Source organism: Lolium perenne, chromosome 7 (assembly GCF_019359855.2).
Source record: "Lolium perenne isolate Kyuss_39 chromosome 7, Kyuss_2.0, whole genome shotgun sequence".
NCBI lineage: Eukaryota > Viridiplantae > Streptophyta > Magnoliopsida > Poales > Poaceae > Lolium > Lolium perenne.
In genome coordinates, this window is record NC_067250.2 from 310,026,166 (window position 1) to 310,043,022 (window position 16,857).

Genomic DNA, 16,857 nt, shown 5'->3' on the forward strand with positions numbered 1-16,857 from the left:
AAGTACTCACGGAGGAGGCAAACATCGATCAAGAATGTCCAGGCTCTCGGAAGACGATGCTAGAGAAATAACATCAAATTTGACCAAGTCCTTCATGACCACAGACACCGCGGGCATGCCACGACCAAAGACCGTCGCGGGAGCAACCGCCAATCTCGCTGCATACCTCATCAATCAGCGCCCTGAAGGTTCCATGGCTCAAGCCCACCGAGGTGCCCTAGAAAGTCTCGCGATATTGGGAGACAATCTGGTCCCAAGATAGGACAAGACCACGTTGCAAGCTAGTGGCTCAAAACACCATGCGAGAGATGCTCGTGATGAAATTACTCAGAGCAGGATCGACAAAGCAAGGCGGCGACGCGCCGCCAGAGAGGAACACGACAGTGATTCTTCGGATGAGAGCCAGGAGAACGACGGCGAGCTTAGGGGAGCCGATTGTTTAAGCTACAAAATTCGGGAGGCGATGCCACCCAGGAAGTTCAAACCCACCCCTACCGACGCCGCCAAGTACGATGGGCAGCACGAGCCGAGATCCTGGATAGATGATTATCTACGGACAGTGATTCTGCAAAAAGGGAACCAGATAGCAGCAATGCAGTGCCTGCAGCTTTACCTAAAGGACTCAGCGCGAGCCTGGCTAAGAGGTCTGCCGAAGGGTTCCATCAAGTCATGGGACGACCTAGTAGAAGCCTTCGTCGTCAACTTCCAAGCAACGTACAAAAGGTCCGTCGGGATCGAAGAGTTACGGCATTGTCAGCAAAAGCAGAAGGAGTCGATGCGCGCATACAGCGGGAGATTCACCAAGCTCCTGAACGCTGCAGAAGACGTATCTGTCGACAGAGCAATCGACGCCTTCAGCGATGGCATCCGACGTGAAAGCTACATAGAAGAACTCGGACGCAAGAAGCCGAAAACCATAACCAAGTTAATGGAAATCGCCAACAGCTGGGTCGATGGCGAAGACAACGTTCCAAAGCCACGATAGCGCTACAAAAAAAATGGCATGTAGAGACGTCCAATTTATATGATAAAGACGCTTAATTTCGTCCCTACGTTTATTTAGAGTCGCTAAGTAAAACGTCTTAGAAACGTCTAGTTATGCACCATCTCAAAATATGTACAGACGCTATGCAAGCGTGTTTAAGAGACATTTTTTTTTTGATGCAAGCGTGTTTAAGAGACATTGAGACGTCTATAAAGCATCCCATCATTGTAAAGACGTTTTGGTAGATGCCCTTACCGATCGTCTCTTGTTTTGAGCAGGTTTATTGTGTCTTAAATAATTCCAACACATTTACCTTTTTAATATGGCTTATTTGCCGACAATTATTAATTCAAAACAAGAAATTACATGCTTTGTTTCTGTTACAAAGAACAAACATAAAAGTACAACTCGTCAGAAGAAATATCTTTATTTCCTCAGACATCTGTATATTACAATCGAACGATACATTCATTACAAACTTTATACCCTCACCAGAAAAAAAATCACATGACTTCAGAATACTCTGTCTACCCTCTTGTCTACCATACTACCAAGTTATAATCTATCTATCTACAAGCTTCTGCATGCTGATCAATTACAAATCACAAATCCACAGGTCGTCATTTTTATTACTCCATATATTTCTGTGGTACGATACATTCATTACAAACTTTATACCCTCACCAGAAAAAAATCACATGACTTCAGAATACTCTGTCTACCCTCTTGTCTACCATACTACCAAGTTATAATCTATCTATCTATCTACAAGCTTCTGCATGCTGAGAAATTAAAAATCACAAATCCACAGGTCGTCATCTTTATTACTCCATATATTTCTGTGGTATTTTTGCTGTCCAATGTCCAGCTTCAAGAATCATCAGAAAAGGTTACCCTGTAGAAAATGCCAAATCAAACACAATCATATTAAACTAGGGAACTTCAATAGCAAGTCTCACTTTTCAACAGGCACACGAATAAGATAAATTAACGACATATATCAATGAATAAATATATATACATAGGAAGAGTATATATTTGGTTGAACATGGATGAGATCATTTTCGGGAAAGTAGTGACTAATGTGGACTGTGTTTTGCTACCTTGGATCAACTTTTGTTCTCTGCTCAAATAAGAGGCAAGTTTAAGGTCCATCGCTAGGGTCCTATCAAACCATCGACATATCCCTGCAATTGCTGAACAAATCAACTGGATCATTCATAACCAAAGTGGGAATGCATAGATGTTCAGTTATTCTACCATCGGGAGCAGCATCCATAGCAGATGAGCACGATGTCTTTACTTTCATATTCCATCTTCTTTGTTGCACGGTCTACAGGGAAAAAAGGGTAAACAACATGCAAACATGCTCTAGAATTTAGTGTCAAAAGTCATAGTTAATAAATAAAGAAGGATATGGCACAACATATGAGATTCAGTCTGTGAAGCAACGTGCATCAACATCGAACATAATATCACTTCGAGGAGAGTGGCAAATCATGCGGAGCAGTGATGTAATTCATCATCATCTAATCAATCCATGCACATCGAAATTTAAGCAAAATATTATAATACGGCATGTAATGTATCTAGCGGGGGAATCTGGTAGAGTTTGGTACCTTGTGCCATCATTTGGAATTTCCGAGAGTAACAAAGTTTCAGAAAAATAGAAGAAGCCTAGCTTCAGCAAACCAGATGCCATGTTGTAGAAGTTATCTACCGGGACAGAAAGAAAAATCTTACTGAAATTATGAAACAATTACATGTATAGATATAGGATAGAAGGCAACGGTGGTCAAACCTGTGGATGTCGCCTGAGTGAACCAGGAGTACCACGAGCCTCACAAATTGTTGGGTTCTTCTTGAAGGAGAGCCGGAGTTCGTCGGTAGAGGCCACTGGGCCGCCTTGACCGCCGACCGTCGGTAAGGGTGGAGAGAAAGAGCGTTGCCTCCTGATCTGGGCGTCCATGGAGAGAGTGGATGCAGGTCACTAAGGTGGTGGAAAGAACACCAGGAGTGTGAACTGGCGATGCTAGGACAGAGGATGGTTGCGAGAGGAGGGGCAGGAAGAAGATGGGGCGGCGGGGAAGATCGGCGGCGTAAAAGGATCGCCAACGGTGTGGGGATGGGAACCAGCGGCGGCGGCAGAAGGTATTATCTCAGATCTTATCGTGGTGGGAGGAGGCGTGATTTTTTCCCTAACTCAAGAGGATAGGCCTGAATAAACGTGGGGTAGTTCCCCTCGAAAACAAAACTAAACATGGTGTAGTTAAAAGATGCGACGTTTGGTGCATCGTCTTAAAAGACGTCTCTAGGTGCTAATTGGTTTTGATTTCTGAGACGAACATAAAAGCCTCTTAGATTAAACGTCCTTAGGTGACTCTTTTGTTGTAGTGGCAGCGACGACGAAGATGATGACTAGCCGAAGCATGACTCGGGTGGTCGAAGGGATCACAACAAGAGAAGGAAGAACCGCAGCTATGATGACAACAACTTGGTAGCCGCAGGTACTCTGATCGGCAGGACGATCGGTACGATGACAGGCGAGATGATCGACAGGATGGTAATCGGAACAACTCTGGGAACCGTGGCAACTATAAACCACGACAACAGAGAACCCCCGAACTACCCTACGCTGAGCAGATCAACACCCCCTGCTACCTGCATTCGTATACCGATTCCAATGATGGTAAAATAAAGTCCAGCCACCTGCTCAGGGACTGTCGGCAGTTCATTGATATGCATAAACTCATCCAGCAGGCAGGCCAGCAACAGCTACCACCACCACCACTACCCCACCGCAACACCAGGTCCATCAAGCTCAACCTCATCAACCCAACGAGGCATTTCCACCACCACGTGGGCATATGAGTATGATCCACAGAACAGGTGTTTCAAGGAGAGAAATGAAGAAGCTCACCCGAGAAATCAACCTGGCAGAAAGCATCATGGCGAACATCCCTGAGTATGTCGAGTGGTCGTCTCAGAACATCACGTTCAGCCGAGCGGATCACCCGATGACTATACCAAAACCAGGACACGCTGCCCTAGTGGTCGAAGCGCAGATAGGAGGATTCAAGATGAGCAAAGTCTTCATGGACGGAGGAAGTGGACTCAATCTGATATTCCTTGACACAATCAAGAGTATGGGGATCACCATGAGAATGCTAGAAGAATCAGACACCCGCTTCCATGGGATCCTCCCTATTTCACCAACGTACTCTCTTGGCAAAGCGTACCTGAACGTCGTCTTTGGCAAACCCGACAATTTCAGGAAGGAAAAGATCGAGTTCGAAGTCGTGAACTGGGAGTCGCAGTATCACGCTATACTCGGGAGACCAGCGTATGCCAAGTTCATGGCTGTACCGCGCTACGCATACCTCAAGCTGAAAATGCCTGGGAACAACGGGACAAACATTACAGTCTATGAAAGTTTCTCACGCTCGGACAATTGTGATCGGGACTTTCAGAGGATTGCTGCTAAGTTTGGCCTGAGGCAGGAAATTGCTGACCTTCCGCCGAAGACTTCGTCACGCAGTATTAAGGAAGAAGAATGCGTTAGAGGAGCAAAGAAGAAGTTAGCCGATCTCGCCCTTGAAGATCCGGCAGCACAAACTTCGGCAGTCCAAGCTTCGGCAGCAAAAGCTTCGGCAACTGACGATGCAGAAGATATAGGAGGCAGCAAGACACTGACAATCGCTGCCCAGATCCCTGACGAAGTCGACGACGCTTCAAAAAACACCAACACGGTGACCAAGCCAGAAGATTAGAAGAACCCCTTCAATAATTAAGCAATCTACTAGTGTTTAGTTTCATTTTCCTTTCCAAACAAGGATTCCCCTTTTTTTGCCCTTTAGTCCCGCGTTTTTTATTAATAAGAACTCAAGTTTCGATTCCTTGAAAAGCTTTGCAGTTGACCGGAGCACCTAAACCGCATCTTTGTAAACCTTGGCAAACGATGGTCCAACACAGTACGCGGCAAAGGATCGTGCTCCGAAAAATGCCTCTACGAGTGCTACATGATGCAAAATAAACAAGGACATTAACCCTTCCCTCTGCTATAGATGCCTCTACGAGCGCCGTAAATAGCAAGAGTCTGGAAGTACACATCAACACAACCCACGTTCGATATTTTACTTACGGAAATATCAAGGAACAACGGGTTCACCGGCAGTCATTACACCCGAATAATTCGGGAATGACTGTCGAAGCATATATCGGTTGAAGGAAAAGTTGCGCATACAACGGGATTAGCAAAACCCGCAACACGAGCTGATCACTCAAAAGATTTGCCGACCAACGAAATACATACACGACTAAACGAGCAATTAAGATTTGCTCCTTCAAAATTTGCCAACAGCATCAACATGGTAAAAATACATATACATGTATCTACCAAATAATAAACGATCCTAACACTTGGATCAAGTAGTCAAAACATCTATGCAAACAACCTTAATTCCTGAAATCACCCTTGCGGAGTGTCTTTTTCTTCAAGTGCTTTCGAATCCTTCTCCAGCTTGTCGACAATTATATTGGCAGGTAGCAAAACCTTCAGATACAGCGTCTCCAAGTCACCAGTTGCATTGGCAATAGACAGTAAATTCGCTGAAGGATAACGCGCAAGTACAAGAGCAAGCGTAAACCTGGCCCCTGCAAAGACCTGAGCTCGCACCAAGTCTCGGATCTTCTTGGTATTCCCAAACTCCGACATCAGAGTTAGTAGCGTGGGGGGAACCTTGTTCAAAGGAAACATTGTCCTCCAAACTACCCTCAGGGCTTTGTAACACTTGTCGAAGAAGTGGTGAACCTGTTGGACCCGATCCTGAAACTGTGCAACAGCCGAAGCCTTCGATTGCTCCCGCCAGAAAATTTCTTCGGCTGACGGCAACTGGGTTAACGCGTGTACATGCTCGTGAATCCGTTTGTTCTCCTCCGCCCGATTCAAAGATATGACTGACAGAGCGATCAACAAAAGATCAGGCAGTACATTTCTGGCGGAAGAGTAATGAATACAAGGATCAGGGAACTTACAGTTTAAACTTTCGGTGGCTTTATGAAGTTCAGTAAGGGCGTAGCGCTCTACATCAGCCGCAATCTCGCCTTTCTTCTTGATGATAGCAGCCAAGGCGTAGGTGCTGCGCAGATCCTTCTCTAACTGTGTGATCCGATCCTTCATACGTTGGATCCGATCATCTTCAGAAAGAGCACCCGAAGAATCTTCGACAGATGCAGGCACGGGGAACACCTGCAAGAAACAGCGTCAAAAAGCATGACAGACCGATTCCTTGAAACATCGGAAGATACTCCCATCGGTAGAATGCAAGTGACAATATTATAAAGAGTGTGCTAGCAACATTGCTAGCACAGAGTTTATTACAACCAAAGGTTATCCAAGCAAGACAGTGTTTCACATCCAATTAAAGAAAAGTTTGCTACAAAAGATCAGAGCGCTTGAGTCTGGGTCGATAAACTAGGGCCTGCCGATGTCTTCCTTGATGAAACCAACTCAAGAAGCTGGCGTGCACATCTAACGGCTGACGCTTTGAAGGTGCTCAAATCGACCAACCGCCCATCCTCCTCCTTCGGCAGCTCCTTAGATATTTCTTCAATATCGGCCTTAAAGCTGTGACCCATCATAAGTTGGAAGGCAAGGACGGCGCCATAGGTACGCGAAGTGCGTTTGAATACCTCGATAACCTCCTTGGCGTCAATCGCGAAGGCGTCGATCAACTGCCCCAGAGTTTTATCTTGACTGATCTTGGGGAAGATCATCGAGTGTATCCGTGCCATGGCACCCTTTCCCTTCTCAAGAAGCTCCCATGTGAGCTGATGGGAAGCAAGAGTCATCGACAAGCCATTGGACGGAGAGTTGTTTGGAATTTTGTCCAAGACGTCGGCAGGAATGTTGGCGGCTTCTGCAGGAGTAGAATGAGAAGAGATCATTGATAAAAGGCTGAGCCCATATGTGCGATAATTGACAGAGGAGCACAAAAGTGATTACCAAGTAAAGCCAAGGAAGATTGGCGAAGGAGTTCATCCTTTTCAGCCGCCCAAGCTTCGACAGCTAGCCTGGTCACCTCTTCCTCCCTCAATTTCTCTTTCAGCTTGCCCAGCTCCTCCTTCAAGGAGTCGACTTCTTGGCGGGCCTCGGCAGCTATCTTTACCGCACCATCTAACTTCGAGGAGGAAGATTTAACCTCCTTCTGGAGCCGAACTTTCTCTGCTTCTAGAGAAGTGAATTAGGAAGCGAAGGCCTGCAAAGAGGAGATAACTCCTCGCAGGTCCTAAAGACAAAAAAGGGGGATATTCAATGAAAAATCATTAAGAAAGATACACACCAGAGAGGTTCGTGTTGCAATCAAGAGGAACTTACAGAAGGAGGAGTCCTGGTAGCGGCAGTTGAAGGAGCATCTTTCCCTTTAGAAAGGGAGGAAGCGGTTGATAATCTGAGCTACGGGGGCTACTTTAGGAACCGACGCTTCAGAAGCAGCGACGTCCGGCGGAGTGGCTCCAGGTTTGGCCTTCTTGGCCGGCGGCTCGACGAAACCTTCGTCGCTGTGAAGGGAATTGATCGACAAAAAGTTATGAATGGAATGCAAGAAGTAAAAGGATGAAGTACAGCTTCAGGGAAGAAGATACTTACATATCGAAGAGGTCGTCTTCGTCGGCAAAGCCGCCAGTCGATCTCTTCGCGGGTGAAGACCTGGCCTCCTCCACAGCTGCATCAATAAAGGCATCATGATCAGCGTCATCATCGCGCACTGATCCTTCTGTGTTGCAAGCATCATTGGCTGAGGAAGGAAGGTTGGCGTGGGCAGCTTCCGAATCTATCGGGTTGTCATATTCATCCTCTGGATCTACATGTTCGGCAGTACAAAAATCAACAGGGACTGAGGAACCTCTTCCTTCAGAATTGTCATTTGGTGAATCTTGCAAGTTTCCAGAAACTATGGGAACCTGTTGAAGAATGGAGTGAATAAGAACAATGGAAATATGTCGACTAAGCAAAAACTGTCGACTAAGCGAAAGCAGCATAATAAGGAAGAAAGTTACCTCTGACAGCGGATGGTTGGCGTCGAGAGGAGCATAGGAAGATATCAATGGGATCGAGTCCTCCTGACTAAAGAGAGTAAGGCGACGGACTTCATCAAGCAGCTCCTTTTCCGACAGTTCAGCGACATTGATTCTGGTTTCATCTTTTGGACCCGTATACATCCACATTGGACGAACCCTCGCCATGACTGGCTGAACCCGACGCCTCAGGAACACCGCTACTACCTCTGTGCCAATCATGGGTTTTCCATCGGCTTCTTTGATCCGAAGGAATTTGGTGAATAACTCGTCGGCTGCTGCCTTTCATCAGAAGAAAGAATGTTCTTCCAGGAATCTTTCGGCTTAGCCTCAAGAACGTCGGCAAAGCAAGGGAGCTGGGACTCGGTTGTCACAGAATCTTTGACATAAAACCATTTCAGTCTCCATCCTTGCACGGATTCTCTCATCGGGAAACTAAAATAGTTAACCTCTGAGCGAGCCACGAACCCCACACCTCCAATGACGAAGGATCCATTGCTACTGTTGTACCTCTTAACGTAGAAGATTTTCTTCCACAATCCGAAATGGGGCTCGATGCCCAAATATGCCTCACAGAGGGTGATAAACACAACAACGTGAAGGATTGAGTTGGGAGTAAGTTGCCACAGTTGGATTTCATAGGTCCGAAGAAGGCGAAGGAGGAATTCATGGGCAGGAAGCGAAAGACCCCGATGTAGGAATGATAAGAACACCACGGTAAAACCAGCAGGGGGATTGGGCCGAGAGATCGCACCTGGAAGTATCACGTTCCTCTCGTCGGGGGAGACTAACCCAAGGCTTCGAGCCCTCTTCTCATCACGTTTCGTGATGGAGGACGCCAGCCAATCTCCTGGCTTGGCTAATGAGCCTGGCGGCGCCGGCGGCGCCGGAGCTGTGGGAGGAGCATCTGAAGGACTCTTCCTTGAGAGAGTGGAGGAAGATTTGGCGGCGGCACCACCAGTCGTAGAGCTGCCGGCGGCAGTAACATTCTTCTTCTTCACCATTGTCTAGATCTGGGGAAGAATGGAGAAGCGGTGGTGGCGGCGCAGCGGCTGCGGAAGGAAGAAGAAGAAAGGCAAAGGCAGATGTGGGAAAAGATTAGGGATTTCTCGCCCTTTGGAGATCTTAAGAGGAGAAGAGTTGCGTGAGCACGTGTCGTTGATGCCAGTCTATCAAACGGGCATATTTCCGATTGATGGTTGCGGGAATCGAGGAGACACCTTGGTAATTGTGCGCAGAGACCGGAAATTGCTTGAAAACAGGACTAGACAGAGAGAGAATGGGCCCAGCGGGTCACATCTTGTCAGTCAAAATCAAGATATCGATAAAACGTCATCAATGACGTCATAAAGGTTGCCTGAAGCGCTCGAAGGAATAAAAAAAACTATCGGATGGTGAACTTGAATCTAAGCACAGATTACGAAGCATCTGCGCTTAGACTCGGGGGCTACTCCCATCGGGAGCGCTGAAGCGCACCCGATATGTTGAGGACTCGAAGAAAAAACAGAAGAAGAAAAAGAGGGTTGTTTAGCTCGAGTCTGCACCCAGTTGCAAGCACCTATGCCTAGACTCGGGGGCTACTCCCATCGGGAGCGCCGGAAGCGCACCCGATAATTTTTTTTGCACTCCAGGATCATGCCCGGGGACTTGATTCTGTGTAGAGTAACGTTGTTTTGCCATCGGTAGTTAACCAACAAAAGTTGGGCACGTTACTCATTATCCCTTGCAAGTGGAAAATATATCGAATGACCTATGAAGACCTGCAGAAAACTTCGGCAGAGAAGAATGCTCGAGTGGTACAACTTGAGTCTACGCACGGATTGCAAGCATCCGTACCTAGACTCGGGGGCTACTCCCATCGGGAGCGCTGACGCGCACCCGATAAAAAGGACGATGCTGATTCAAGGCAAACAAGGACAATCAAGGAGAAGAACATCAACAGAGAACATGCTTCAGTCTCTACCCGAACAATGTTCGGCTAGACACTCGGGGGCTACTGACGTGGGCATTACCCTTCGGGTAACCGACATTGCCCTATCCTGTATTGATTAGTTGGAGGCCCATGAAGACACCTGGAGGCAAGATGGGCCACCTGGGCGGCGCACCAGAGGAATCCTTGACGGGCAAGACAAGGAAGCGGCCGAACAAGGAAAGATTAGATCTAAAACTGTTGTAAACCTAGTCGTACTTGGTTAGACCTCTTGAGACCTGGCCTCCTATATAAAGGCCAGGAGAGGGGCAGCCGAGGGATAGAATCAATCATAGCAACCGTAACCACCAGGAAATCTAGATCTAGGTCACCATAGCACTTAGCCTCTCGACGAGATCTCAGCCGAACTATTCGGCACCCCATTGTAACCCATTATCATCATAATCAAGAACAGACAGGCAGGACGTAAGAGTTTTACCTCATCGAGGGCCCCGAACCTGGGTAAATCGCTCTCCCCGCTTGCCTGTGAACCGATGTCTCGTGTCAGCTTGCAGGATTCCGCTAACCCTAAGCCCCAAACGGAGGGCATTGCCGAGGAGTACCCTCGACACCCTGGCTATTCAAATGGCCAGACTATGAAGAGGAGCAACAGTATCAGGATGACGGACAGCAGGACGTCTATGACAACTAGGATCGTCTCCTGACGTCAAGCGTTGCCTGTGAAATAGATGGACCTCTACTACATACTCCCGCTATGTGTTATGTATTTGATCCTTAGATCAGTTGTTGTAATGAGACTGGATTGTGTGATCATTTGATGTAAGACTATTATGGTGTTGTAATGAATGATGTGCTGTGATATGAACTTATTATGTCTCGCAAAAACAATCTTCCTGGGATTGCGATGTATGGCATAATAGGCATCTGGATTTAAAAATCCGGGTGTTGACAGTATACCTCACTCCAGCTCCTAGATTGTGTGTTGATGTAGTGGATTTTCTTCTGGTTGAGGTCTTAAGCTTGCCCTGCTCCTCCTGGCTAGCTTGTGATGACTTCCTCCTGGCTTGCTCTATAGCAACAGTCCTTTGTGGAACTGCTCCGGATGGTTTTGGATGGCTGTGTTGTTCTTCCTATTCTAATGTTCTTGCTGTTCTTACCCTTAGTGATTCTGTCGATGGATTCCTAGGGTTTTCTTGTGAAAAGGTTATATACTGCCCATCTCCTTGCTTTTTTGGTCAACAGCAATGCATGTCCGGGGTACTTCTCCCCTGGTCTGTGTGTTGGAGAGCATGCAGCTATCCCTGTGAGCTTCATGTGTGCTCTCAGGTTGGAATTTGGGCTTTTGGCCTTGTTCCCTCGGCTGGCTTGGGTATTATCCATCCAATTACTATTTCTTTTGCTAATCTACCAAGTGGCTTTGCCACTTGGCCTAATTTGTGTTTCTTTGTGTTGTGTTTGTTTTGTAGGGATTAATTGGATGATCAAGATGATATCCAACATGTGTTGATCAAGAAATCCTTGAAGCTTTACTTGTCTAATTTAGCAATCTATAATTATTTGTAATTTTCATTTTCTTTTTCATTTTTCCCATTTTTGTAATGTGTTGTAATATTTATAATTCAATTGGATAATGTAAGTGACAATGTATTATGTGTGTGAATCAATAAAGCTCAAGTTTTCTCTAAGGAGCTTTGAATATATGTCCAATTACTTTATATTCTTGATTATCCAATTGTTTATTGAATTATCCATTTATTTAAATTATAATATGCTTAATTGATGTTTGAATCATGCAACTTAAGTTGAAAGGTGGATTGTTCCCCTCTCTTCTCGAAAACCCTAAGTTGAGTTTAGATAGGTCCAAGTTTATCGCACTCTCGAAACCCTAACCCTATCTGGTGTCGAGAGAGAAACGTGTCCCCCTTAAGATGCAATTTTTCAATAAAGCGATAAATTTCCCCAGATTTTACGGTGCAATGCACATCCCTTTCTAAATTCTACCCATCGATCGTCTCTAATCCTGGGATATAACATTTTAGCAGGATTTGTTGACCCTTTTTATTTTCTAAGCCTTTTGATGTATTTTTACAATTATGTAAGTTATGGGTTTTCAATGAAAAAAAATTATGCATCGGCTGCTGGGGACACCGCTAGACGCAAATGGACGCGTGATCGATTTCAACCATTCGACATGAAGCGAATCATTCGCGTCCGATTTACGTCGCTCCGTTGGTGCTCTAAGTATTTAAACCGAGCTCTTAACACGCAGTTTGTCCTCTTTCCAACTAACACTCCGGCGGCTTCCATAACCAACCACCTCTTGCCACCTGCCAGCCAGGTCCTTCACACATCGACGGCTACCACTTGAAAAACAACGGCAACATCCCGGTACTGCCGCCCCGCCGGCGTCACCTTATATCACTGCATAGCCGGTGCGGTGAGGCCTCTCCTGTCTCCTCTCCCGCCCCCTGCTGTTGACCCCCACTCACATTGCCATGGCCGGCCCCTCCTCATCGCCGTCTCGACGCCTTGCCCAGCTCACACGCCACCTCCTCGCCTCCCCCTCCTCCTCTTCCGGCGAGCTCTCACCAGTGGGCGCCCCCGCCGGCGCCGGCGCGATCGCATCCAAGGGATTCGCCGCCGTGCTGGTCTGCATCTTCGAGGATCCCCGCGGCGACACCCGCGTCCTCCTCACCAAGCGCGCATCCTCCCTCAAGTCTCACTCAGGTAACATCATCGCTGGTTTCTTAGAATCCATGTCGCTCGATTCTGTGATTCAATTTCTTAACGAAACTCTTAGGGGAGGTGTCCTTGCCGGGAGGGAAGATGGAGGAGGGGGATGCGGATGCCAAGGCCACCGCTCTACGGGAGGCACACGAGGAGATTGGGCTTGACCCAGCTCTTGTATCTGTTGTGACGGTTCTTGAGCCCTTCTTGACCAAGGTAAGTAACTAACGATTTTGCTTCTTTTTCCAGTTCCCTAAGTGGTTGTTTGGATAAAGAATACTAGCTATCAGTTTACATAGGAAACGAGTTTTAATACTGGATTTTTAGGAGAATCAGTTTTACTAACTTTTCTGCTAAGAGTAGGCTTGCGGAAAATCACGTTTGGGCCAGCCTGGAGAGTCTAAAACCTGTTTTGTCGTCTTCCTTGTTTGAACTGATCATCCCCGAGTCGCTGGCTATTCATCAGCCTCACCGACTCTGGCACTGGGAGTGAGCAAGGACGGCGACGACAGCAAGAAAGCCATAGCAACAACATTCGTGGGCGGTTCAGTTGTTCATCACATCGAGCTTCCGCCAGTGAGGTGATTCCGAGGTTGTCGGCATGCCCATGTTGGACCGCTGGAGATACCCTAAAGCCAATTAGTTAGCTACACTTGCTGGAGGAAGTTGTCTGCTATTATAACCTTGACTTTCCTTGGCAACTTTTAAGTATATATTATTAGTCTAACTAGCCAGGTGGCCCTCGCATTGCGAGGGCATCCACTAAAGTTCAATCAATGTATCCTAAACTTAAATTTATGGAATCTATAGATATTAAAAATAAAATTTCTAAACCATATTGTTCTATAGCCACCACAAATTTTATGATAAGATAATGCCACGGGTGTGTATATGAATAAGTTTAATTTATGACCATAAAATATTATGCATTTCTAGAAACACTATTTCACCACATTATAGAACATCATCTACTACTCCATTTTGATGTATCTAATTTTTACTCTTTGTCCGCTATCCTTTGTTCTTAGATCCCCGTCCCACTTTTAGTTATGCCATACATGACAATGCCAACTTGGATTAGAGTAACTATATCAGAGTTGCAAAACTCAGTTGTTGTGGAATTTTTTGTAGAACGAAAATAAGTATACTCTGATATGTCTAGAGTTTTAATGTTATTCAAAATAATGTGTATTTACCATAGTTTAAAAAAAATTCTACTTTGATTTATTATCCTTCTAACCATCGGTTGCTTTTATGCTCCATTGTTGATTAGTAGTTAGACACACAAAAAAGAACAACTCTTCTACATCTTATTTTTTGGATAATCTTTCACAACCTCAGATAAAACTATTGATGGCTCAAATATATACTCTATATTCTATTCTAAAACTCGCCTGGACCATTTGTGGTATTACATTCACGTTATTACATTAGTGAAATCTCATGCATCCATGTGATTGCACACAGTCACTACCTTTTGTAACCATGAATCTAACATGGCATGCTCATTGACACTTTCTAAATCCTTGGCTCAATTGCACTATGGTATTTTTTCCCAACTGTTTTGTCTAATTTATTTGCACAATATAAAATATTAAATTGAAATTATTTTATGTTCCTAGGTGTTGTATGATGTCAAACTCTATTTAAATCGGCTATTCGATTTTAATGTGTATTCTGCCTATTGGTTCAAATTGTGCTGGATACATATCTAATAGCTAATTCCGCAAAAACTACTCTAAATTCTAGCTACCCATGGAATTTATATGTAGTTCATATGAAACCAATTTGCTATTTTTTCCTTTAATTATCAGCTTTAATTTCATATATAAAATAGTGTAATAAATTATTCCAAATGTATATATTTAGTTGTTTGTATGAAGTTCATAAGAAATAGAGATTTGCAAATATAAATAGAGTAATATATAAATTATTATTAATTATATATTAAGCCTAAGACATCTAGACATATAAATGATTTTGAATTCAAAAAAATTCACATGGTGGTATTAGCTCATGTCAACTCGTTGTATTCAAAATTCTTGTATTTCAGCTACTTCTTTTTGCTGGTATGTGTCTTAGCTACTCTTTGTGTTTCATATTAGTTAGTATAACTTTATGCTAAATCATCGTCAATTAAAATGGAACGACTTGTATTTTTGTGAACATAGTACAAAAAGCTCACAATAACTAACACTCACCTCATCTTTATGAACGCACACAACCTACCATATTGGCACCTCCGAAAGACTGACTCTAAAAAACTGATTCGCCAAGTCCCAGAGACCAAGTCTAAAAGGCTTATCCAGCGAGTCTTGAAATTGACGAAGTCACCACATGCTTCATAGTGTTGAACAAAACATCATCCTCCGCTGAAAGAATATTCCAACATTTTATGATGCATTGACCAAATCAACCGACCGGCGGTAAGTGTAATTTGTGGAAGACTTGCGCCGCCCGCGCCAAGTACCGATCGATTGTGAATCCAGTTTAATCGAGTCTTGTTAAGTTGTGCATTGAGACCCATGTAAATTTATTGTGTACCAGGCCACGTTCAGGAGGTATTTTAAATTTAGCCGAATAGTGTGTGTTCAATATAATTCTGGCACTACATGTACCGTGTGTGAAAAAAAAATAGCTGACCAAGTCATGTACAATGATGTCACATGTATCGTGTATGCAAAAAAATGATAAATCAAGTTTCCTATTCATTCACATTTAGGTAAGCTCTTTTAAGATGAGGTGCAGGTGCATGCGTGAAAGAAAAAAAAAATACTTCTACATACTACCGTATGAAATCAAATCTCAACCGATCTATTTATCTCTCTTAGATGCAAACCACTTTTAACTAGGAAGGTTGAGCGTGTTAATGAAATGTGTCAAATATACGTAACAATTAATCTAACGTTAAATCCTAACCACATATTTTTGATCTAACTATGAAAATAATTTTGATGATGTGGATTAACATGGAGTCTCTATTTTCGACCTTCATATTGTGTTTTTAGTATATAAAAATAGATGCACGACTTCACCTTTTAGAGTCTTTTTGAGTGAACGAAAATGCCTCACCTGAATGCCAATCAATTAGGAGGACATGATTTGTCACGTTTTCAGTAGAACTGCAAATTGCCCCTGGCTCATATGCTCTAGTCTTTGTTTTGCAGAATGGCCTTGATGTTACCCCTGTAATTGGCATTCTTTCGGATAGATCTTTATTCAATCCTGTCTTGAATAAAGATGAAGTGGTAGACATCTTTGACGCCCCTCTGGAGATGTTCCTGAAGGTACGTACTACTGAGATCTGTATATTTTACCTATCATTGAGATTCTTCAGTCACTTCCTATTCATGTTATAAGGCCATTTACATTGGTAAATTCTCACTTCCGTGATTCTATCAAAATATCTAGGATGATAACCGGAGAACACAGGAACAAATTTGGATGGGCATGACTGTTCCGTTCCAGGTTTTTGACTACGAGGCAGAGGGCAAAAAATATGTCATATGGGGCCTAACCGCACACATTTTAACCCGTGCAGCAGCAGTCGTTCTGCAGAGGCAACCATCATTCGTTGAACTTCCACAAGGACCCACAAGTGCTGCTGTAACCAGCAAGCACTAATGAACTGAAACCCTTCTTCTGTAAGAAGTAGAAGTGGGTTTCTATCACCGTATAAGAAGTCTTGAACTAAATGTTCGTGTGTTTCTGTGGAAGGGTAAACTGCAAGTCCTGTATAGGCTATACAACAACATCAAAGCCTTTTTCTCAAGTAAATTGGGGTAAGCTAGCAAAATAAAATCTGGAACATTTGTTGAGCTCATCATTTGAGAGCGCTTGCATTCTGTTAAAGAATGTACTTTGTGGCCATTTATTGTAAGTGTGAACATTGATACCGTTATGAATATGAAGTAGCTTATACAGTTTTACTGCATTTGAATTATTTGTGCAGTTCAACCAAGTACTCTAGTTTCTAGTGAAAGTAGCGTTTTATTCAATCCTGTCTTGAATGACGTTGTGCTCTCTGTAATACCAAATACCGGAAAGTGTCTGGGAAACGGAAAATACCACTAGCTGAATGTCCGTGCGTTGCTACGACACCTAGTTTTTTCCTCACTATATCAATACAATAGCATATCGA

At 44.3% G+C, this 16,857-nt stretch overlaps 1 protein-coding gene across 1 annotated transcript; it reads left to right on the forward strand.

Annotated features, from left to right (window-relative positions):
* Positions 1–12,380: 12,380 nt before the first annotated feature.
* On the forward strand, positions 12,381–16,655 carry LOC127314022 (nudix hydrolase 15, mitochondrial-like). Its single transcript, XM_051344489.2, has 4 exons — positions 12,381–12,716; positions 12,790–12,932; positions 15,884–16,003; positions 16,128–16,655. Exons 1-4 carry the CDS (start codon positions 12,485–12,487, stop codon positions 16,338–16,340), a joined length of 708 nt encoding a protein of 235 aa, XP_051200449.1. The 5' UTR covers positions 12,381–12,484; the 3' UTR covers positions 16,341–16,655.
* Positions 16,656–16,857: the final 202 nt, after the last annotated feature.

Excerpts from the sequence above, each read along its gene's own strand:
- LOC127314022 (XM_051344489.2), top strand. The coding sequence starts at position 12,485 with ATGGCCGGCCCCTCCTCATCGCCGTCTCGACGCCTTGCCCAGCTCACA. Across the intron at positions 12,717-12,789 it reads CTCCCTCAAGTCTCACTCAG|GGGAGGTGTCCTTGCCGGGA; the intron begins GTAACATCATCG and ends CGAAACTCTTAG. Across the intron at positions 12,933-15,883 it reads TTGAGCCCTTCTTGACCAAG|AATGGCCTTGATGTTACCCC; the intron begins GTAAGTAACTAA and ends TTTGTTTTGCAG.